Source organism: Prosopis cineraria, unplaced genomic scaffold (assembly GCF_029017545.1).
Source record: "Prosopis cineraria cultivar Desert tree isolate PC_DT_omini unplaced genomic scaffold, ASM2901754v1 PC1, whole genome shotgun sequence".
NCBI lineage: Eukaryota > Viridiplantae > Streptophyta > Magnoliopsida > Fabales > Fabaceae > Prosopis > Prosopis cineraria.
In genome coordinates, this window is record NW_026555332.1 from 42,148,786 (window position 1) to 42,173,973 (window position 25,188).

At 30.6% G+C, this 25,188-nt stretch overlaps 2 protein-coding genes and 1 pseudogene across 3 annotated transcripts; 2 read left to right on the forward strand and 1 right to left on the reverse strand.

The window, feature by feature from the left end:
• Positions 1–1,559: 1,559 nt before the first annotated feature.
• LOC129301779 (outer plastidial membrane protein porin-like) lies at positions 1,560–3,932 on the forward strand (annotated as a pseudogene).
• Positions 3,933–7,853: 3,921 nt separating this feature from the next.
• On the forward strand, positions 7,854–11,186 carry LOC129288486 (outer plastidial membrane protein porin-like). Its single transcript, XM_054925088.1, has 6 exons — positions 7,854–8,039; positions 8,156–8,223; positions 9,107–9,217; positions 9,796–9,882; positions 10,053–10,261; positions 10,607–11,186. The coding sequence occupies exons 1-6, from the start codon at positions 7,991–7,993 to the stop codon at positions 10,911–10,913; spliced, it is 831 nt and encodes a 276-aa protein (XP_054781063.1). The 5' UTR covers positions 7,854–7,990; the 3' UTR covers positions 10,914–11,186.
• Positions 11,187–14,872: 3,686 nt separating this feature from the next.
• On the reverse strand, positions 14,873–18,503 carry LOC129288456 (hypersensitive-induced response protein 1). Of its 2 annotated transcripts, none has more exons than XM_054925043.1 (6): positions 18,339–18,503; positions 17,024–17,224; positions 16,305–16,452; positions 16,033–16,124; positions 15,794–15,890; positions 14,873–15,494 (listed from the first exon to the last, which is right to left on the reverse strand). In XM_054925043.1, the coding sequence occupies exons 2-6, from the start codon at positions 17,210–17,212 to the stop codon at positions 15,133–15,135; spliced, it is 888 nt and encodes a 295-aa protein (XP_054781018.1). In that variant the 5' UTR covers positions 17,213–17,224; positions 18,339–18,503; the 3' UTR covers positions 14,873–15,132. The 2 variants fall into 2 exon arrangements, with proteins under 2 accessions (XP_054781018.1, XP_054781027.1); XM_054925052.1 differs by having other exon boundaries at positions 16,305–16,425; positions 18,339–18,498.
• Positions 18,504–25,188: the final 6,685 nt, after the last annotated feature.

Sequence of the window (25,188 nt, forward strand, 5' to 3'; positions counted from 1 at the left end):
GCTTTTGGATGAAGAAATTAAGTGCAAAAAGGATAAATGTTGTTAATTGCAAACACAGTTCAAATTTGCTAAAGTTATCAGAAAGTTGTGACTTTCACTACTATCAGAAAAATGCTACATTTTATTTATCAAAAATTGATTGCCTAGGACATATATATATTGAGAACTCAACCCAGAATGCATTCTTCAGACTTTGAGCAACCATTTAGAGCTTTGTACGCTAGGGTTTGGGTATTGAAAGAGTTAGGTCCAAGAGAATGGAGTTTTGAAGACATTTGAAGTTTATTTTTTTATTATTCCTCAATTCATCTTTCTTTTCCTCTCTTATATTCTGATATGGGTTTAAATATTTTGTGTATTTGTATCTTTTGGATGATTGTAAGTAGCTAAATACTTTGTTCTAGAGTTTGGAACCTTTATATGAATTAACACACGTTCCTCCTCTCTTTTTGTGATTTATGATATATGTGTTTATTTTACTCCTTTCTTAATGCTTCTAAGTGATTAGCCACGATTTAGATATTGAGTTCACTTAATTAATGCTTGAGAGGGCTAGGTTGAGTGTAAAACTTAAGTAAAATAGTGTAAGAACTTGATATTTTTATGTTGAATGGATGGTTTTGCTAGTAAAATAGAAATATACTTATTGATTTTGCATAGCCACATTAGTGTTGGAGCTAAAAATTGAGTTTTATTAATTATAATTAGAGATTGGGTAATTAATTTAACTAAATACTTATTCATGACTTGAAAGAGCTTGTCCAAGTATTTTTAGAACCCTAGATTAGCACTTATTTTCATTAAAAGCATTTAGGAGGGGGTGATTTGGTGTTATGAGATCTAAGGGGATAAATAATGCTAGGTTTCAATTTGTGCTTGAAGCCGGTGAATCAATTTGTTTCCTTTATTTATCAATTTTAATTTAGTTTGCCACAATAACCTTCATCTAATTATATTTTGCTCAATTTGATTCAATTTGCTTAGTTTTTTATTTGATCACTATTTTCAAATAAATCTTTAAAGAAATAATATTTTACTTTCATTATATTACTTGCTACGATCTGTGTACTTGAAGTAAGCAACAGTGAGTAAAGTAGCTTGTAAATCAACCCAAATAATATTCTCTTTTTTAGCAATTTAGCATACAATAGGATTACAGTCAAAATTGAGATCTGCAATTACTTGAGACACAAGGTTAGACATAGCAATAGGACTTCCAGCCATTGAAAGCTTATTAGATACATTTTTCATTTTTGCAAGGTACTCAGGCATCTTTATTATCCCTTTATGAGTTTATTGAAGCTCCATCTTTAGCATCATAACACGAGCTTTGAGAGTTACTGTAGAGACATAATGTACAAAATAAATATCTTCTAATATCTATCTTTTAGTATCTTCTGAATGACAAGGATGTGACAATGTAGTTGGGCCAAATATATTAGACTGGATCAATAGAGTATTGGACTGATTCATAGGAATCCCTCTTATAAAAATAAATGAATAATATTTTTTTCTTGTGCAAATATCTAAAACATAGAGCTAGTAAAAACTATAGGGGCATGGCAGATATAGGGTCTGCTCGTGGTCTGAAAAGTATCTTTAGCTTTGAAGTACCTGATCAAAGGTCTAGAAAGGTGAGATGATCAAACATTTTGTAGAAGTACTGAACAATTACAGGAAATCTTATGTGATTAATAGATGTAGGATTTGAAAATGCATCCTTATTAGAACTTTAGAATTCCATGAATACTTGTATCCTCTATTGTTAATAGAACATATTGTCTGATTTGTGGTTCTAAAACAGGTGGAACTTTAGTCCCTTCATGACTATGCTGGGATAAGCACTAATGTTGGGCTAACAACAAACCCAATTGTCAACTAACTAATGTCCTTGCTATTAGTACCGATATCTCTTATGACATCAAGTGTGGGGATTTAACAAAGCTCAATACTGGATTGAGCTTCACAAAAGCTGACTTTATGCTTAGCTGATTGTTTAAGTATCTGTTGCCTCACCTATTGTAAGAAGGGCTATTGAAAAAAACTGCTTGCATTTATTCCTTTACAACTTCTACAAGTGAGCCTTAGAATGTGGGAGCATAAAAAGTTTATAGCCCACTTAAAATTAATCTTGAGCTTGTCTTGGCCATGAAAAGGTGATGCTCTGAATGCTTCTCACTACCATGTGATCAACCCCTTGACTAGTATGGTTGTAGGTGCTGATATGACTCAGATTCTCAACCAATAAGAATACCTTCACTCTCGGTACCCAGCATGCCCTAGATTCATTAACCACATTGAAAGCTCGTGTCAACAACTCTGGCAGTGCTAGTGCCCTTATCCAGCATGAGTAGCGCCCTAAATCGTTCTTGACCATCTCTAAGAAGGTAGACACTAGACTCTAAAGCCATTGAGAAGAGTGCTAAGGTTGGTTTGAGTTTGGTTCTTCAGCAAGATCTTGAGGTAGGCATAAGGGAGCATATGGTTACTTATATACAAGTCGATTTATTTTCCAAGGTTTGTTTTCTTTCTAGAAGCAAGTATTCATAGTGTTTATTATGCTTGAGTGTGTTAACAACATAAAAATAATGGGTTAATATTTAATTTTACCCTTATATTTATTTTTTAAGAGTGTTGGACATTTTATACTCTTGAGTGGGGCAATTTTACCTTTGAACTATTTTTTAAAGGAGCAAAAACCCCCTTCCTTTAATCAACTATTAATTTTTCCTTTTTTTACTAACGTAACATGTGCATGGGGCCCACATATAGTGACATGTAAGACGTAGTGTGTCTTTTGGTACTAATTTGCCCTTGGACTCTTTTTTTATGAGTGCTAAGTATCTTAAAATCTTTTTCTCGAAGCATTTAGCACCCTAAAATCTTGTTAAAATAAAATTGAACAAATATTATTAAAATATTAATTATTTTAATATATAATTATTTAAATATTATTATTTAAAACATTACACCACTTATTTAATATTTTGATATTTAAATATTATTTTTGCTAGCATTTTAATAATTTATAGATGACTTCTTATTTTTTTACATATTGATCTTTGATCTTCTCTCTGATATATACTCAAATCGTTACGGCTTTTGTATGTATCGGGTGTTTTTAATATCAGTTAAGTTTCTTAATTTTTTTGATCAACTAATGATCTTTTTCCAAAATATTACATTACCCAAATTTAATACTCTCTGTATGTTGCAGTGTTAATAGTAAAATCATAAACATGACAAATCAAGACTAACAATATGATAAAAAAAATATTTATTTAAAAGATATCACTTATTCCATTATATGCTACAAAAAATTACTTAATAAGAGAAAAAATGAAGAGATGAGAAAAAAAAATTCCTTCATTAAATTAGAGGTTCATTCACTTCATTTTTTAATACAAAATTAAAATATAAAAATATTAAAAATATTAAATTGGGTGGTATTATGTTTTAAATAATAATATTTAAATTATTAAATATTAAAATACTTAATATTTGAATAATATTTATTAAATTTTATTCATAAGATGTTAGAGTGCCCAACGCTCCTAAAAAAATTTTAGGGTGTTTAGTGCTCTTGAAAAAAAATTCATGGACAAATTAACATCAAAGGATATGGTTAGAATTTAACTTATCACTGTGCGTGGACCTCACATATAAGTCATTTCAACATATAATAGCAGAGTTAACAATTTATTAAGGAAGTGGGTTTTTGCTCCTCAAAAAAATCATTTTAAAATAAAATTGCCTCCCTCACTATAAAAAATATAGAGTATTTAAGGCTCTTAAAAATAAGTATAAAATAAAATTGAACCTTGATCAAAAATAATTAGCAGATGATTTAATGAACTTAGTGTTACTCTCAAATTCAGAAAGGATCTGCAAGCCTCCATGTTAGACCGAGGATTGATTCTTTTGAGATTTGAATTGCAAGATATTTTGCCTTCTTATGCACGTTTTTCCTTTTTCCGGTCTGAATATCGGGTTTCCAAGTCTTGTGTACTATTTTCTGAAGGCCAATGGCTATTAAGGTCCCTCTCGGATGGGATAGTTGCATTTCTGTATGTTTTGTAAGGGTGTTCGTAAGTTTGGTTTGGTTTAATTTTGGACAAAATTAAACCGAATCGAACCATTCAGTTTATTAATAATTGAACCTGATCGATTTTTTAAGAAGTTTGGTTTGGTTTGGGTTTTATTTCGTTTTGTTTCGGTTTGGTTAAGGTCTGGATTAAGCTTTAATGCACTTGTTTAATTTTTTTTTTCTTTTTTTCCATCTTCATAATGGTGCTATGTACTAAAATTAAATTTATTCTTTTTGACTCCTTTTTTTTTCATAAATAGAGGTATAAAAATATATAAAATTTCAATGTAATAACAATAATTAATCATAAAAATTGATATAAGTTTTTAAGATTAAAATTATTTACTATTATGTATTTTCATTCAAATCCTTTGAAAATGTTTATCTGTGTATCTATATTTTAATAATAATGAAAAAATTATTATACAAAATTCAAAACAAAATGCTTTTAGGTTGTAAATAATTAAATGATGATTATAGCATGATTATTATAATTATTTAATATTATGCATTTTCACTCAAGTATTTTAAAAATGTTTATTTATTACTATAAAAAAGTCAAAACAAAACTTCTTGTAGATAAATGGTTATATATTTATAAATAAATAAATAGTATTTTTTTAATCAGTTTTGGCTTGGTTTGGTTCGGTTTCTAGTACTCAAAACGCCGAACTTGAACCGAACCAATCGGTTTCTATATCATAAAATCGAAACAGACTTGATATTGTTTGGTTTTGATCGGTTTCCTTCGGTTCGGATTGGTTTGGATCGGTTTGAACATGACACCCTGGAGATTGGGATTGTACGGCTTGTTTGCCTATTTTTTTAAATGACAGTTTTTCCCCCTTGAAAAAAAAAACGAAAAAACCTATCTAAAATATATTTTTCTGGTATCCATTTTGCAAAAGAAAAAGAAAGGATTAAAAGTCGTTTTGAAAAATTTAAAAACCATAATATCTTTTAAATGTTTTGTTTACTATTTGTTATGTAAAACTAGAGGAAAGGCAGAAAATATCATGCTTTTATTAATGATATTATGTTGGTAAAATAAATTATTCTTTCCATCTTTTATTCCACCATTTAGATATGTTTTTAAAATAATGATTCAAATAGATTTTTTTTTCATTTTTTGCTTACAGAACTTGTTCTGAAAAACTATTCTGCAGAATTGTTTTAAGAAGATAAAAACAGAAAATAGAACTATATAGATCTTTATTTTCTTTTTTTTATTCCCTTTTACCTTGAGGATTGCATTCACCTTTCCAGAAAAATGCTGATCATCTATCTCGTTCGGGCTGTGGATTTCACTGTTCAGTGTGGGATGAGATTAGGGGTCGGTTTGAATATTCATAAAATTGATTAATATAATTAATTTTGTTAAAACGAGACTATGTCTATGCTTATTTTTTGAAATTGATTTTCATGAAATTGAGATATTTGGGATGATTTTAAAAAAATCAGTTTTAAATACATTTGATATTATTAAGTTTGTTTTCATGTGTTTAATAAATAAGATATATATATATATATAATATCATTTATTATTTAATATAAATATACTAACTATCCTCTTTTGTTAAAAAAACATAAGACATTTTTAATCGAATCTCACCCTAATAAAATATTGTTTATCTTTAAACTAACCCTATCTTTTTATATTTATCCCTATTAACAAATATTTCACCTTAAAAAATAAAATATTCTTTTAATAGGAGCACTATAAAAAAATAATAATTACATTTTAAAAAATTTAAAATATTTTATATTTTTTAAATATTTAACTTTTTAAAAATATATCTTACACTTATCAAGGGGAGGGCATTTAAAGTTGCGTGCTGAAGGCGCATATATTTTGCAAGCAAGAAAAGTGATGTTAGTCAGAGATGGTATTTGAAGTTGGTGGAAGGGAGGGAGAGAGAAGGTAATCAGAATCATGAACCTTTGCGAGATGAGCCAATACGGGGATGTTTTTGGTATATGAAAGTAGTTGGCACACCATAAATTAAAGCTTAGCACACGGAATGATTTGCGAAAACTAGTGACATGGGCTTCTTTGAAAACGCAATTAAGAATCCAAAACGTGCTGATAAAATAAAAATTTTTTTTTAAAAAAATGATAATGAATCTCTTTAAATTATATAAATAATATTTAATATTTTAAAATGTCATAATTTTTTTAAAGTTTTTAAGACCTTTTCTGTTATTAAAAATTAATATAAATAATTAAATTACTTTTAATTTAAACTTATGAATTGCTGTTTTTTTTTTAAAAAAATGTGAATATTAAAACAAAACTTATGAATGTTAATTAATATTTAAATTAGAAATAATTAATCATTTATATTAATTCGTTAATGATAAAAAATTTTATAAAGACTTCAAGAGAATTATCATATTTTAAAAGATTAAAATGCAATTTAAACAAATTTTATACCATTTTTTTTTATTTTTTTTTTAAACAAACCATAATTTAGGCTGTCATAATCTATTCTTTTCAGTATCCAAACAGGTACTAACATTTTTTTTTCAGTGATTTATTTGGTTGGATGGCATAAAAATAATTTCATTTTCAACACAATACTCCCTTTGATTCTATTGATAAGGTAAGAAGAAGAAAATTTTTTTAGTCCTATTATAGGTTATGTTGCTAAATTTTTATCACAAATTTTTTCTTTTACTCTTCATTAAATATTAAAAGAAAAAAAATATATTATTAAAATATGTATATTTAATATAAAAAAATTAAAAATTTATTAAATTTTAAGACAGTTAATGAGTTTTAATATTTTTTATATGATAAAATATATTAAAAAGTAATTTATAAATAAGATTATAAGAGTATTTTTTCTTTCAAATGGCATTTTTTTTTCCCTTCTATCAACTAAAGAGGAATCAGGCATCGACTTAATCTTTTTTTTTTTAACTCTATTCTTATTCAATCGATAATATGCCATAATTTCATTGAAATATTTAAAAATTTTATATTAATAAATTTTAAATTTTAAAAAATTTTTATTATTATTAATCGATAATAGTGACTTTTTTGTTTTATTCTTGTAAAAGTTATTATTATTTTATTATTATTAACAAGTTGACTTTTTTGTTTTATTCTTGTAAAAAGTTATTATTTTTTAATAAAAGTTATGATTGAAATTTATTATTTTAAAAATTTATTTTCAATAACAAAAATCATACTTAACAAGTTATAATTTTTTACTCAACACTTATAATTTATAAAATAAAAAATTATTATTTTTTAAATAAAAGTTATGATGGAGTTTGTTATTTTTAATAAATATAAAATAATTTTTTATTTTAAATTTTTTTGACATAAATTTTTTTAAAGATTTTAATAAAATTATAATATTTTAAGGAATTAAATTATTATTTATATAATTTGATAAAATTTTGTTTTATAGCCACTAAAAATAATCTGAATATAAAATAAAAGTAAATTTCTCATCAAGTTAAATAACCTTTAAAATAATCAAATATAGTAAATTATTTTAAAAAAAATACATTAAAAAAATGTATCTTGTTATTTTTTAATTTCATTCTTACAATATTACATTTGTTATAAATATTTAAATTCAAACTCAAACTTTACCATTTACATGATATATTTGTGTAATTTTACGATGAAATGCATTTTCCTACGGTCACAAGTGGCTTAAAAACGATTATTTCTCTGGATTGAACGGTCTATGTTTATTTTCATCCTCAACAAGTCACAATAAACCACAAACAGAAATTAAGATGAAATTAGGGTTTTGGTTTTCTGGAACCTATAGGTCATATATGCCTTGTGAGTTTCACCACCGCTTTAGCTTTGGCTGGTAGACTGTGTGAGCTCTTTCTCCCACCTCTGCTGCAAATTTCAGATTTCCATTTCTTGAGGTAGCCATGAGTAAGGGTCCTGGTCTCTACACTGACATCGGCAAGAGAGCCAGAGGTACTCTCTCTCTTTTCTCTCTGGATTTTTGCTATGCTTGTGCTAAGGATTTTGAACCTGCGAAGTGTTCCTCCTTTCGTGTTCTTGCTTTTTCTGAAATTGTTTTTCGGTTATAGATCTTCTGTTCAAAGACTATCACAGCGACCAGAAATTCTCCATCACCACCTACTCGCCCAATGGAGTTGTGAGTTTCCTTTTTTCTTCACCCATGGATATACAATCTGACATGCAGCAATATATTCTTGGTCCGAGTGTCTAGGTGCAATTTTCTAATGCGATGTTTGTGCCGCCTGCCAAATTTATCTATTTCGGAGGGAAGAGTGAAGAAATAGTTTGCGTAATTATTGGCTTCCTTTTTATTTCTTTCCTATCTTCTTGGGAATCTTTTTCTTCGAGTGAAGTATAGATAGCAAGGCTAGGCGTGCATCATATAGTAACGCATTTTGATTAATAAATTTCTCACCTAGTTGTCATTGTTGTCCATTGGTTTTAAGTTTATTCTCTTTGATTTTTTTTATCTGTATTTACAGATTGAAGTGTAATTGTGTAGTTTAAATTTTGAATTATCACCGCACCGCTTTCATGAATTGATCCTCTAGCAGCGTGGATATTAGTTCTCTGTGGACTGTTGGACATACCAACGTTTGAGTTTGAGTTCATACTACCAACGAAGCATTAGTATTTAGGAACATTTTAGAAGTTGGAGTTGGCTTCTTTCCTAGTAGTCATGTTTCCCTTGGCGTTAAATGGTGAGCCCACAATTCAACGTCGTTGTTACTTTTTTGTATGAATGCACCGCTTGAGATTGCATATACTAATTTATCGAAGCATGAAAGTCGTTCTGTATCTCGCCCAAAAGATATAGGGATTACCAAGGCATATGCCTTGCAGTGTTGTGGATGGAAGTCAAATTCAAATTAAAGTAAATATCATGGCAGATGTAGTTTAATGCTTACAAAATGATTTGTACTTTTTTTCAACCTAGATGATGATCTTTACTTCCTTAATTAGTTTCTGTGTCATTTCTACCTGTCTTTAGTAACTTATGTTTGCTAATTCTATCGCAGGTTATAACATCATCAGGAACAAAGAAAGGTGACCTGTTCTTAGCTGATGTCAATACCCAATTGAAGCACCGAAATGTCACCACTGATATTAAAGTTGATTCTGATTCTAAAGTAAGTACTGTATCCTTGTTCAGTTTTTTTAATTTCGCTTTATATTATTTGACGTTTTCCTCACTTGTATTTAAATGAGTGTGGCATAAAGTTAAAGGCCGTTTCTCCAATTTTCTGTTATGTAGGTGTTACTATTATCTTGAAATGTTGGATTTTGATACTTTAGGATCTTTCTCTTATTCTATTTTCTGTGATATTGATCATTGGATCTCTGCTTGACTAGATGGAGATGTAATCATGTTAGGGAACCATTGTTTTAGTCCTTGGCATGTGTATTTACCTGGTCACTCAAATCCAGGAAATGCTGAAATTTCTAGTAGACCTATTCTTGCTTGTTCTTTAGACATAAACGGTGGGTGAACAGGATGTAGCAGTTATATTCTTTCTTGCATTTTACCCAGGTCTTTAGCTTTTTAATTTTTCAATTAATGACCTGCATCAATTCATGCGATATAAATTCTTCTAGAGAAGTAATATTGGGCAATGTTCTTGTATTACTACTCTAGTCTGCTATCTCATGCTCTTTGCATTCCTATTAGATGGTTTGACTATAATTCGTTAATGTTTGTGCTCTTTAGCTCTTCACCACAATCACCGTTGATGAGCCTGCTCCTGGTCTGAAGAGTATCTTTAGCTTCAAAGTTCCTGATCAAAGGTCTGGAAAGGTGAGATGATCAAACATTTTGAAGAAGTACTGAACAGTTGCAGGAAATCTTTTGTCGCTGATGGATGTAGGGGCTGAAAATCCATCCTTACTGAAACTTTAGAATTCCATGAACACTTGCACCTTCCATTGTCAGTAGAATATGTTGTCTGATTTGTGGTTCTGGAACAGGTGGAACTTCAGTACCTGCATGACTATGCTGGGATAAGCACAAGTGTTGGGCTAACAGCAAACCCAATCGTCAACTTCTCTGGTGTTATAGGAACTAATGTCCTTGCTATTGGTACTGATGTCTCTTATGACACCAAAAGTGGGGATTTAACTAAGCTCAATGCTGGATTGAGCTTCACAAAAGCTGACTTTATCGCTTCACTGACTGTGTGAGTATCTGTTGCCTCACCTATTGTCAGAAGGGCTGTTGAAAAAACTGCCTGCATTTATTCCTTTCCAACTTCGACAAGTGAGCCTTAGCATGTGGGGCCAAGGAAAGTTTTACATAGCCCAGTTAAATTTAATCTTGAGCTTGTCTTGGTCATAAAAACTAGAAGGATATCTACGCAATTCTTTTATGTTAAAGCCCTATAGCTGTTGAGTGAACTTTGTGGGTCTGCATTCTAGAGTTGTTTGAAAGAAACCTGTTTATTGTTCTTTTTATAGTACATCTTCGTATATATTGAGAATGATTGGGGGTACAGTTTTTGATACAATGGTGTTTACTTGTGCAGGAATGAGAGAGGTGATGCTCTTAATGCTTCTTACTACCATGTGGTCAACCCCTTGACCAACACGGCTGTGGGTGCTGATGTGACTCACAGATTCTCAACCAATGAGAATACCTTCACTCTCGGTACCCAGCACGCCCTGGATCCATTGACCACATTGAAAGCTCGTGTCAACAACTCTGGCAGTGCTAGTGCCCTTATCCAGCATGAGTGGCGTCCCAAATCGCTCTTGACCATCTCTGGGGAGGTAGACACTAGAGCCATTGATAAGAGTGCCAAGGTTGGTTTGAGTTTGGCTCTCAAGCCCTGAGGAATTTTGAGCTTTATTGGCAAGATCTTGAGGTAGGCATTAGGAGCATATGGTTATATGCAATTCGATTTATTTTCCGAGGTTGATTTTCTTTTTGGAAGCAAGTGTTCATGGTGTCTCTCACGGATGAGTGTGTTAGCGGGGTAAAAATAATTTGTAGAGGATTTAGTGATCTTCATGTTACTCAACTTTAGACAAGCTCTGCGAGCCTCGCTGTTAGACTGAGGATTGATACTTGTTGAGATTTGAATTGCAAGATATCTTGCCTCCTGATGCATTTTTGCTTTTTTCTGGTCTGAATAGAGGGTTTCGATTTTCCAAAGGCCAATAGCTGTTACGCACCCTCCTCGGATTGATCGGTGCAATTCTGTTCATGCGTTTGTTTCTTGACACCCTGTGGATATTGGGGTTGTTTATTTTCAAGTTTTTTAAACCTTGAGGTCGGATCCGCCTTACAAGAAAACTCCTGATTATGCCTCGTTTTGGTCTTGCATTTCACTGTTAGACATGGGATGAGATTAGGATTATTATTATTTTTTTTATAGCGATTTGTTTGGTTTGATGCCAAAAAAAAAAAATTCCATTTCCAACAGTAATGTTTTCCCTTTCTAATGGCATTTTTATGTTTTATTCCTTCCATTTCTAATGTTTGGTTTAATCATGTATCGACTTTTTTTTTTTCCAAACTCTATTCTTATTGAAAAGATATGTGCTCATTTTTTTTAAAAAAAGGAAATTAAATATGTTTACGAATTAAAGAAATTTTACGTTGCTTAAATTTTTAAAAATAATCCAAATATGGGAGAAAAGTAAATTTCTGCCCAGAAGTTCCAGCACTGTTGTTTCTTGAGAAGATACTGAGTAAGAGTGGGAAGAAGGGGCAGAATTATCGGAGATTTTGGTCTAATGGAGAGGCTTGCCTGATGAAAAACCTACTTGAGTGTCTCAATTGAATTTTCAAAGACAATTTTCAGATTTTATTATTGCTATATAAATAATATAAAATATAAAAATTAGTTAGGCTATTCTATTATTAGCTGTTACTATGAATAGGATCTCCAAGGGTGTAACGTTGATTCCTTTGTAATTCAGAAAGATATTTCAAATTCTCTCCCTGTTCCGTTCCTTTTTCCTCTACCTATCTCTTGTTCTCATCTTCTACTTCTACCCTATCAGATTAATATAAGTAACTTAAAAAAATAATAAGATACAGTAAATGAAAAAAATATTCATAAAAATACATTATAAAATTTGAAAATTACCAGAAACTGAAGGGCGCTCTCTCTTGGGGACGAGGGTTTCTATTGCCTCGCACAACCTCTGCATTGGCCATCAAATTCTCACCATCAACACAGCCACAGTCATAGCATATCGCAACTCTTTGTGAACATCTCTATCATTCATCTGCCCATCGCTACACTGTTTCTCGCCAAAGATCCTTCTACGTTCAACAAGTTGGTGGCAACAGGTGTGGTGAAGGGATACAGAGTTCGGATGGTTTTTAAGAAATCTTTAGTTTCAATACCAACTCTGCTAATCCTCTCATCTTGAGAAAGAAAGCAGAGTCGTGCGTGTGTTCTTCAGTTTTCTGGCGCTGCAGATTCACGTTCCTCCATAGCTGCACTCTATTTCACTTCTCTTGATGTCCATATATCAAAACTTTCCATAGCTCGAGTTCTTATCTCCAAAGTTGTCTCCTATTAATTTTCTCGGGGATTTGTTGAATATTGCAATTTTCATCCACTCTGGTTGCGCCCTTCTGCTTAGATTTTGATACATTCTTTTTTGTTTTTTTTGTTTTTGATAAAATAGATTTTGATACATTCTGTTTACATGGTTATCTCCATTTACAAATGTTTCTCTGCGGATTACTGTCAATGCTTATTCATTGTTCGCCTTGCTCACTATATTAATGTCACTGTAACTACTGAGGGTTCTGTAGTTAGGAAATGGATTCACACTACCCGCAATCGGCGTCGGCCCTTTCTTGGAGATCTCGTAGGAAGGACCATGAAGGCTCATTTCGCTTTTTTGGCTGGAAAGAATGTTCAGACTTATTTGAGGTTCACAACACATAGGGGCTCCAAAGGGTCCCTTTTTGGTGACAAGAAATCCCCCATTCCTATTACCAGACCTGGATTAAGAAATCAACAAGGACACCGTATGGTACACACCCTACAAAAGTTTCAGCTGGGAACCATGGAGTGAAAAGGAGATGGCTGGACATTATACAGGTTAAGCAGCCATTAATGTTCCTTCAACCTGGCCTGAACGAACTGCACAGGGAGCACTAGTACTGAGCGTTACTTTTTTGGAGCTTTCATTCAGGCCTTACGAGTAAACAAGTACAAGATCGTGCATGCTGATAGGACGGAATACAGGAAAGAGATTCAGGCACTTTCTTCGGGTGGTGCTCCGAAGAAAAAGAAAGAGATAGGACTTGGTTTCAGTGGGTTTTGAGCCCAAAAAGTCCACACTGTTGCTACACGAGGAGCCAACGGGATCACCAAGATTTGGAAGGTTTAATCCACCCATTATTATGTGTTTTATTTTGTTCTACGTTCAGTTTGTAGTTGGCATCGCAATAAGTCCATTCGACACGGATCAAGGTGCTTTGATCATGAATGTCCCTTAGTAACTTGTCCTTTTTGGAGGTCCAAGGGGTTCATTTCTTCCTCCCAGATGTTCTTGGAGTGAAGTCGGGATTCATTCATGATTCATGCGGAGTGCCTCCCACGACGATGATGGACATGACACAATCTACTTATGTTTTATTAATATATGCTTGTGTGTGTCCGACTGTGTGTTTACTTGCTTTGTCTTGCTGCGTGTGTACTTGTCTTGTCTGTACTAAATATTTTAATATAACTGCTCGATCATTTTATCTGAAAACAAACAAGCAAATAAGCATTTTTTTCAGACATACCTTAATCGAAATGCAGTTGTAGTTTTACACAGCACTCCAGACGATAAGAGGACAAATACTGCTGAGAAGGAGCATTTGATGGGTCAAGTCAAAAGGTTTGGTAAGGTAGGTACATCGGCATCCTTTGATTGGAACATCTAGCAAGGAAGTCATAAACATATCGATATATATGTAGCACGAGCGCACCTTGCATATCATGCCTGTTTTGCTTTTCGGAGTCATAGAAGTCAATATTTCATGCCCCCTCTATTCTGATACCTTGGTTTCGGCTTGCAGATATTTACAAGTCTCTTGTTGAAAAGTCTCATAAGAATAGTAAAGTTTATAAATTCAACTGACTATCTTTCTCAATAAACAAGTATTTTGAAATATACTCTTCCTTTAAATTTGTACTTGTAACAATTTCAAGCTCAAATAATCTAATCCATTTGAATCTTCTACATGCATGCAACAAAACAATGAACTTCGATTCCAAAAGATTAGATTGACTTGGAGATGAAGATGCCATTAATTCAGAATTGAATGATTTCGAAAGTTTAGATGAATCCCAAAAGCACCATATAATCACATATAGTGTTCAAACTTGTTACAAACCAATATAAACCATTATTGTCCTCAAGTCTGTTGATACAGGACAAATGGAAGTGTGTATTTGGCCAACCGTTTGGAGAGTTAAACTAACTTGTTTGGGTGACTCAACTTTTGTAAAATGGAAAATTAACTAAAAATATACATTTTACAAATGGAAATAAAAAATGCTTCAGAAAAATGGATTTTGTAAACTAGGTTTTGTTATCTGAGCCAAACAGACTGGAAGTATGTAAAGAACCGACAAAGGGAAAAACAACTTGGTGAAGAATGTTTTATCAAACAGTACAGAAAGCACATACTACTCGAGTTGCAGAAGCCAGGCCCACGGATAGGAAGGCTCAATTGACTGAGCAGTGTGCCAGAAGAATAGCAAAACAGGGCATTGCTATCACCCTTCCCTACAATAGCATAACCATACAGCTACAAGAAGTTTTAAGCCCAATTAAGCACATAAAAGGCACAAATTAGCACTTATCACTCAATATACAAAAAAAGGGTACATATTAGCACTCAAGAGTAGATGTGTACATGTAATGGACAACCTTCTGTAGATCTCTTAAACATAAATACTAATAAATAATTACTTTAGGAAAAAGAAGCATTTCCTTAAACTATTAATTACATATAAAGCATCAATTCACAAGTAATCCACAAATAAACCAGGCACGCAAAATATCTGACCATCCACAATTACAGAAAAGCTCAATTCTGGGAAGCATGGGCCTGAAGGAGACCGTCCCGAATCTGCACAGCAATATCCTTCACTGCACCAGGGCCATGTGGTATGAACACAGATGAGGACTTTGAGGATGCCCCAATCTCCTTCATAGTGTCGAAGTATTGAGTCACAAGCACCATATCCATGACATCTTTAGCTGTAGTACCAGGCACATTTTCTGAGAAAGCTAGCACGCTGTCCCTTAGCCCATCCACAATGGCTTGACGCTGACGAGCAATTCCAAGTCCTGACAGATATTTGGATTCAGCTTCTCCCTCAGCTTTCTTAATCTGCAGTATTTTCTCCGCTTCAGCCTTTTCATTCGCTGCCAATCTCAGCCTAGCAGCTATTAAGGAAATAAAGAAAAAGACTCAAGTTAGGAAAACCATCTAACAACAAAATTGAAATTTACAATATAAATAGGCCTAGTAACTTCTGTGGGCAAAGTAGTGTCTGTATGGATCCACATGTTTACAATAATACATCAATATAAACAACGTTAGAAACAAAACATAATGAAACATGGCATCTGCAAACACTTAATGCAAATTAAAAGTAATCTAACAATATAAGAACCTGCAACATTTAACAAACATCAATACAACTACCAAGTGCAGTCCTTCCTCAGGACCTAGAAATTCTTACCTGCGTTGATCTCATTCATTGCTCGCTTGACATTAACATCAGGCTCTATATCAACAATAAGAGTCTGAACAATCTCATATCCATAAGTAGACATGGCCTACAACACAAAGATCACACTGACTTCTTAACTAGTCCAACTGACAAGTGACAACAACCTTCAATAATCCATACTAAAAGCAATATTTATAGATATAGAGAAAGGAAAGGAAAATAATTTACAGTGAGATAAAAAAACACACCTTTTCAAGCTCATCTTCTACAGCCCTTGCTATTTCATTTTTCTGCTCAAAGACAGAGTCCAACTCCAACTTTGGTACACTTGCTCTTATAACTGGAGAAATGCAAATACTAGCAACTTTTAGGAAATCAACCCAGAAATTACCAATCATGCAATCCAACACCAATACATAGAAAAAGTAGTGTGTTTCACTCATGACAGCCATTGGTGCAGAAAAAGTGGCATGCATGCTTTAAGGGCAAGAATTTAGCAGCAGAAACCCACTTGACGTACCATCAAAAACATATGATTGGATCTGTTCCCTGGTGTTGGTAAGCCTATAGAAAGCATCCGATGCTTTCTCAGCCAAGGCACGATATTGCACAGATGCAACCACATTTACGAAGACATTATCCTGAGAAGCCAATGACAGTAAAAAAATCTAACAATGGATCATCAGAACCCACTTAAGAGATAAACGTATAAAGAGTGAAATGAATTTTCAATATTTTTCTATATCATTGATACATTGCAAGCAGAATGGAAGTTGCCTGCAAATATGAATGTATTGATCAAAAAAATATAGTGAAAAGAGGGACGGATGGCAGAGAAAGGATAGCTTAGCGACGAATTACAGCCATGTATCCACCTCAACAACCAGTTGATGAAAACTTTTATTATTCCGTAAATTAATAGCAAGCACCTAAAATATCAATAAATTAATTCATCTTAAAGTTGAAAAATATTACAAATAAAATAATGGACACATAATCTAGTTGATATTGATAAGTCGAGATGTTTGTCAACTATGTAAAAATCCGTTTGAAGTTATGCAGACAATATTCTGAGATTTTAAATTCTACACCATATTATCAAATATGTCATGATTTCTGAGGCCATCATCTACGTTTCAAGCCAGATGCAAGTGGCATAATAACATGACATAAAAGACAAGGAGAAATGTTTATTTAAAAAAAAAAAAAAAAGACAAGGAGAAATAAAGCAGCTGAAACCTTTGTTTTTGTTTCACATCGAACATCAAGTTGCTGCACTCTTAGTGATAGCTTACCAGCTATCTGGAAACCAAAACACCAAGGCAAGCAGTGACATCCAGGCTGCAGCACGTCACTGTATTTTCCAAATTGCTCCTTGATGGCCACATTCGACTGGTCTACTTGAACACAACCTAAAGCTTGACCCATCCTTCAATGAATCTGAAAACGAATAGTACAATTCAAAATTTAAAAAATGGTACACAGTTGCATTAACTACCACCAAGCACCACCTTGTTGTAACTTTCTTAATTTCCATGATCAGTTTTGCAAAGACTTAATTGCTCTTGTTTATCAGGTAAAAAAAAAAAATTGCTTCTGTCCATATCAAGAACATTATAAAAAAAAATCAGCAAGACATACCCTGGAAACAAAATTGATGAAAGAAAAACTACTGAAATCGTAAATGTCTTTTCAAATAAATGAAAGAAAAATTTGATGAACAACAATATCTGATGAAATAGATGTGTCAACTGAATTGAATGGCAATAGTTAACTGATAACAGCAGAATGAAAGTTATCTTTCCTCAACAGTAGTTCTAAATTAAATTTCGGTAAATAAAACTGGGCGTGCAATCAGACAAAATATGTCATATTACGAGTTACGACTCACAAGATAGAAAAAGCAAGCGAAATAGATTCTCACTCTCCACGCAAGCGGCAAGTCTAATTCAAACCAAATTCCTTTATTTTATTTTATGCTTTTTTTAAAATCATTAGAAGCCACATATAAAGCTCAGACTTTTCAAAGTTTAAAAAGACTCGGAACAAGACAAAGATGATACTCTGATTTTCTATCCTTCGAAAAAAGGGATGAAATGCTCTAAGCAACAGATTTAAGAGAAAAAAGATATAACCAAAGCAAAATTGAAGGGGAAAAACAGTAAACCAATTCTCTCGCCAAGGAAAAAAAAAAAATCTGATGCAATTTACCTCTGACCCTCTGTACTAAAATCACACAGCGAAAAGCAAGCACAAGACAACCCTAAAACTGAGTTTGGCCGTAAAAAAAAAACTTTGAAGCATTAAGTCTCAGGAAAACCTTTGGATCAACAAAAACCGAAAAGCAAATTCGCGCTTTCTAAGCGTATGTAATCTCGAAGAGTAAAGAGAGATGAAACGAATACAAACATGAAAAATATAGATATAATTCAAGAACACCAGGCAAAGTATATGTACGGAAAGTAAAACGCGAGCAATGAAAAAGGAGGTCATCCTTAATTTTCCAAGAAACCAAACAAAAAGAGTAAAAGGAGACTCGCAAGGGAAGAAAAACCTTTGGTGAGTTGTGAGAAGCGAAGGAACCAGACTCAATTGCAGAAATGCAATTGCAGCTTTTTATAATTGGGAAATTAAATATAAAACCACGTTAACTTCTCCTAAAATTTGACCTCAGACAGTGTTGCTCTCTTTTTTCTACAAACATGACATCTTAATGATTAGGAATTCTGAAAAATAAACATCTGAATTAGGTATCTTCCCAACTTCACGACACTTTGTAATTGTATGCACAATTTCAGAATTCATCATAATCTTAGGTGAACAGTTTCATGATCTATTTTATCTTTTATATAAATAATTTCGCAATTTATCTTATATAAAATAATTTCATAATTCACTTTCCTATACATGGAATAATGAATAATTTTAAAATCACATTATATTGTTAATATATTAAAATTTAATTATTTTACTTTGATTGGATGAAAATATATTAAAATATATGAAACTAAATACCCAAATCTTAACACTCTTTTCATAATATATATTTATTTACTTAAACAATTTTAAAAAACACTTATTATTGTTTCATGGAAAATTTTGGCAACATAGTAAATATTTTTATATATTAACTATATTTTCAATTTATGTATAAAAACCTTAAAATTCCTATATTTTAAAATAGATAGTAAGTGGATAGGTATTTTAAAAAATTTTACCCATAACTCAACCCTTCCCATGGAAAAAAAGGGTGACACATACCCACACATATCCATAAACATGTCAACACTGTTCTTTTTTTCTCCTATTTCTTTCTCATTAACTTCTATTTTATATTCACTTGAATAGAATATTTTTTTAATATTTTCAAAGATAAAATATTATGTTTCTAAAAAGTTCAAAATTATAATTCAAAAAATATAGCATCTGAATTTTCTAGTTTCATAGTGCCCAATTTTTTTAAAAAAATTTTTATTTAATGTAGAAAGAAATAATCGATTTGGTGGGAATATTTCCTTATTCATGTGCAGGAGAGTTAGCCGAATGTAGAGGAGATGCATATGTTTATTTTGACGCTATTTTCCTTAGTTGGTTTTTCTTAGTTTGTGGTTCAGTTTCTTTTGTTTTCTTTCTTTCTTTTTGTTTTTTTTTTTTGGGGGGGGGGGGACACGATCGTCCTTTGGTTCCATCGAGTCAAGTTTCATTCATCTTGTTCTTTATTTTTTAAAAAACAAAATAAAAAATTAGTCTCGACTCTCGAGACAGCTTGGCATGAAAGTTTAGCCCTACACGTTAGCTCAGTGATCCGATGAACTGTGATTAATAAATAAATGTTTTCATTTTGGACTCTCCGCCTGCTCTCGCCGTCGTCTTAGCTGCTCATCCACTTTTATAATGATCCGTTTGCATTACGTTCGCACTATGCATATATCGCCGTACTCTTTCTCTTTCCCCACCCTCTTTTTTTTTTTTTTTTTAACTTTTAAAATATACTTTTTTTAATTCTATTTATAAACCACTTTTATTATATATCATTAATATTAAAAAAAGAAATAAATTTTTTTAACATTGTTAAAAAATTCAACAAATTTTTAATTTTATTTTTATTAAATATATATATTTTAAAAATAAAATATTTTAATATTTAATAACTTTTTAAATATTTGATAAGAGAAAAAAATAAAGAAATATCCTAAACAAAAACAAATATTCTCTCAATATCAATAACTGAATAAGGATGGTTCCACGAAGTTGCAGCATTGTAAGATATTTCTGAGGAGCATTGAATCAAACAGTGACGTGTTAAGTTGTCGTGCCCTCTATTCTTTTTTTAAAAAAAAAAAAATTCAAAGTAGTTTATATTTTATAGCCGGCCGGACGCGGAGTCCATACCTGGGAAATCTTATCCACGTCTGTGTTGTAAAACACCCATCACAACTAGTCATGCTTTTTACTTTTCAAACCCAAAATAATAATGATGGGAAGATAAAAATTAATTAAAGGTGTTAAAAATTTGCAAAAATTAAAAGATGGAATATATTTTATTAAAATTTTTTATTAATTAGAAATATTTTATTTTAATTGTAGTAATATTTAAATTATAATTATTTTTTTATTTAATTTTAATATTTTAAAAACTTATTGCATTTAATTCTACAGTTAATATTAAAGCTTATAAATAGCACCTTTGTTTATTTGTTTTGTAAGCATATTTAATTAAATAAAAATTATTATTATCCTGCTTCTTCTTTAAGTTTTCTTTTCAATTGTTACTAAAGTTAAAGTTATCATTCTCTTTCTATTACCAAACCCCTTCTTAGTATCAAAAATGATCATATGAAAAGGTTTTGAAAGATAAGTTTATAACTTAAGATTTCTTAAGTTATTAAGTAAAATTCTTTGATCCTAAATTTTAGATCTCTTGCTATTTGTCTCTTTTTCTTATTCCTTTTTCCTATTATTTTTATTTGTTTTCACTTTCCTTCACCTTAATCCATTCTACCATATTTTCTTTTTTCATATTATTTTGTTTTTCACATTTTGTTTCCTTCCTTCCTTTATTTAATTATTATTCTATTTTTTCTTCCCTTCATTTACTCATTCGATTTTTCCTTTGATTTAATCCAAAAAAAAATTCATCTTATAAATAGTGTGACTATATACTTAGGTCAAAATCTATCATAGGCTAGTCAAAGTTTCTATCAGTTTCTCTAAGAGGTTTTCAGGCCTCTAAAAATCACTGTAAAGACTTCACTCAGGTTATTACTTATTTAACATGTTTGATCTCTGAAGAACTTTTGAGTTCTTAAAGGGTTAGACTTGTTAAATAGAATCTTCACCTTTTAGTTGAGAGCAACTTAAAATTTTTTTTCAAATAGGATATTATTAGAGCCTCCTAGTTAAAAAAAAAAAAGATCTCACATTTTATTACCTATAATCACAAAAAAAAAAATCACATTCAATTGTGATGTTATGGCCTCATTTAATTATCGATATGATTATATTGACCATCAGCAATATAATTATATTGATTGTCATTGATATAATTACCATTGTCAATATGATTATGTTGATCATTACTACTATGATTATGTCAATCATCATCAATATCACTATCAATATGATTTGGTTGATCAATCAGACTTGAATTTCATATGTTTGTGCCTTGAATTTGTAAGAGATATAATTGATGAACTCCAAAGCTCCATTCAATCCACATTAAAAGAAGGGCATTGTTATTAAATTGAGAAAAAGAAGTTATATCAAAAGAAAATAACTTCTAATCTTCTTGATAGCGTCTCAAAACTTGAATTTTGAAGGAAATAATATGTGTAACCAAGACCATGTACCTATATCAATGGTGCTTTTTGAGACTGTGGCATGTAATGATATAGAAATTAAAGAAGTCCGATCGAATTATATCAAAGCTTTTGCTCCTATCCTAGATATAAGCATTGTTGAGACTTAAGAGGCAACTCTTAATCAAGAAGAATAGAAATTATGGAAGTAAATTCTACACATGGTAGCTGAGAATTTTGAGATAATTAATGATGGTATCTAATTTCAACTAGCTCCTACTCTACCTAATTCATCTACTATGCCCTTCAATGCTAATGTTATCACAAGTATAGAAGCACATATTATTTATGAATTATATGGTCCCTTTCAATATTATTTTATTCGTTGGAAACGATCTTCATATCTATATGCTGTACTTCTACATGCTCAGATTATTTATTGTTCACTTGATGCCATTTATTGGTATCCAATTTGCTAGAAAGGGTTTTCAAACAGACTCAAAATCTCTCAATCCCATCGTATTTCTAGAGCATATCCATAATTTTACTCTCTAGAGGAGAGTTCTTCAAGTGGAGAAGAAATGATGGGAAGAAAAAGAAAAAAAAAAGTAATTAAAGATATTAAAAATTTGAGAAGATTGGAAGATCGAATATATTTTATTAGAGTATTTTATTAACTAGGATTGTTTTGTTTTAATTGTCATAATACTTGAATTATTATTATTATCTTTTCATTTAATTTTAAGATTTCAAGAATTTATCACATTTAATTTTAAGGTTAAGATTAAAGTTTATAAATAGTGCCTTAACTCATTTGTTTGATTCATACATTTAATTGAATAAAAATTATTGTTATCTTACTTTTCAGTTTTTTTTTCTTTCTCTTCTCTTTACCAATGTTTTTCTCCCATTTATATATTCTCTCCCCCGCTTCTACTTTCCCATTCTCCTCTAAAAATAATTGTCAAGTATATCCATTTTTGCAGTGCCGAAATTTGGAACCTCTCCATTTTCTTTATTCACCTTCTCAATCATAATTATTGGTATCATTGCATCAAGTAAATTTGTTTTAACAATAGATTTGAGAAATTGTTATGATTAGAGAAATGGAGTGAAAATTATGATAATTAAGAAATAGAGATGATTCGTGTCCCATGAAGATAGGGCATTTCAAGTGGAGCTAAAAGCTTGATTTTGGATTCCGGTTGAGCTAAAAACTTGATTTTGGAACTGTCGTCATTTTCTACAATTAACTAGACATTTATTTGAATATCAATATTAATATACAATAAAATTTATGATTAAGTCACTATCTCCTTTTGAAGTCCATACAATATAAAAAAAAAATTGTCATAGAAAATCATTAATAGCTTAATTTATTTTGTCATTTATAAATATTACAGTTATTATATGTAAATACCACATAGAATAGATGCCTAGATGTAAATTCTCTTAAGTATTCGGATTATCTTTAGAAGGACGAAAAAATCTTCGTGGTGGGACTGGGCTCGTAGTTTCAATATCTTGATAATGATGCGGAACAACAATTCTGATGTGGATTTCTCACTGAGATATTGCCTCAAATCAAAATGATATGAATCTTTTTTAAGGCTCGCACATAATAAATAATCTCCAGTGCATCATCTTTCGCCACTAAATCAATGGAAGGCACAAACTTTGTTTAAATATTTTTATAAACTATCTTTTACTTAATTTAATTCTTAACGTATTTTTAATTAAATTATTCAAAAATAAAATTATTATAATAATGTTCTCTTATCAAATTGGTAACAGCAATATTCATATTTGAGAGAGCACGTTGAAGTTATAATGTTACGAAAGGTTAATATAAGATTAAAATATAATTGTAAATTGTAATCTTCTACTCTTTCATTTTCAAATATAAGAGAAATTATCTTATATTTCTTTGCTTTTTATTAGAAATAATGATCTTTTAATCCATTGAGTTTAGCTTAATTATTGATTTGGTCTTTCAAATTTAATTTTTATTGATTTGGTCCCTTACATTTTCTTAAATTATCATATTAGTCCTTTAAGTTTTAAAAAAATTATTCTCAAATTGATTTAACATATAAAGTATTTTAATGACTTGACATATATATGTAATTGAATGAAAACAAATTAGCTCTCAAATTTATTTTTTTAATTTAATCCATCACATTATAAAAAGTATTTTGATGTCTTGACATATATATATTTTCTTCTTTTATTTTTAAAATTTTTTTGAGTGTATTTTTTCTATCTAAATAGTTATACATTTTTTCATTAATCTATATTACTACTATTAATATTTTGCTGTTCATGTCAATAAATTTGAACATTGTTACCTCCTATTTAAATAATAAGGACTAAATTAATAGCTAATGCAAATTCAAGGAACCATATTAATAAATATTAAACTTGAATGACTAAATTAATACCTGAAATAAATTTAAAGGATTAACAGTTTCATTATCTTTTTTTAATATAAGCAAACTTTAAATTTTAAGAAGTATTAATTACATTTTTCTTAAATCGTGCCTCATAGATGGATGGTATCATTAACTTAAAAGGAAAGAAAGCAAATATTAATTACATGGACATTTTAGTGAACATTTCAATTTTAGGCATCATTATTAAGATTAATTCATTTTTTTTTAAATTGTGTGGGCTAGTTAAAAATTCTCCTATATTAAAGAGGTATGGTCTTAAAAAAAATAAAAAAAATCAGCAGTTTGACTTTTCTCTGTGTGCGGCAAGCTCTGAGCCAACAGGATCATGGGAATATATCATACTGTATTCGTTTGGTTGATGGTATTATAACTTAATTAATCAAAGAGAAGTGTTATCACGAAGTTCTTCCCATCATGTCAAATGAAAAGAAGTTATATATGACAAGAAATCAAAAGTCATGGAAATTTTACATTGATTGGAAAATTCTATTTAAGGATTCATATGGAACAACCAATAATGATGATCTTAAAGAATTTTTTAAAAATTAAAACACATTGATTCTTCCAATAGCTTTCTTTACAAGAAAGCTAGAGCTTGAAAATCTCCCAATTTTCGAAGTTTCTGGGAAGGAACTCAATGAAAACATCCCCCCTACCCCGGCCATAATAAAAACCCGTTGAATCTTTAAGATTATTTATTAGGATAAAGGATGTACTCCTATAATTTTATTTATAAGTAATTTTTAACATGTTTTATTGGAATAAAAAAAATTTTAAAATTCATTAATTTTATATAAAAATTTAATAAGTTTTTAATTTTATCCCTTATTAAATATAATTACTTTAACAGCTTATTTTCTATCTCTAACATTTAATGAAAGATAAAAAAAATTGAAATAAAAATTTAATAAAATGAGTAGAAAAGTCAGTTTTTGATCCTTCTAGTTTTGGTCAACGGTGGTCAAGGTCCTTGAAATTTATTTTTGAAAGAATTAGCCCTTCAAGTTTGAAACCGTTAAAATATTAGTTTATATGATTATTAACATTGCTGATGTATATAAACGAAGTTAATTATGATTATGTGGCTTGATTAAGTAGCAAAAAGAATAATGAGTTGGAATTTTTTTTAATTAAATAAGTTCGCATTTTTAAA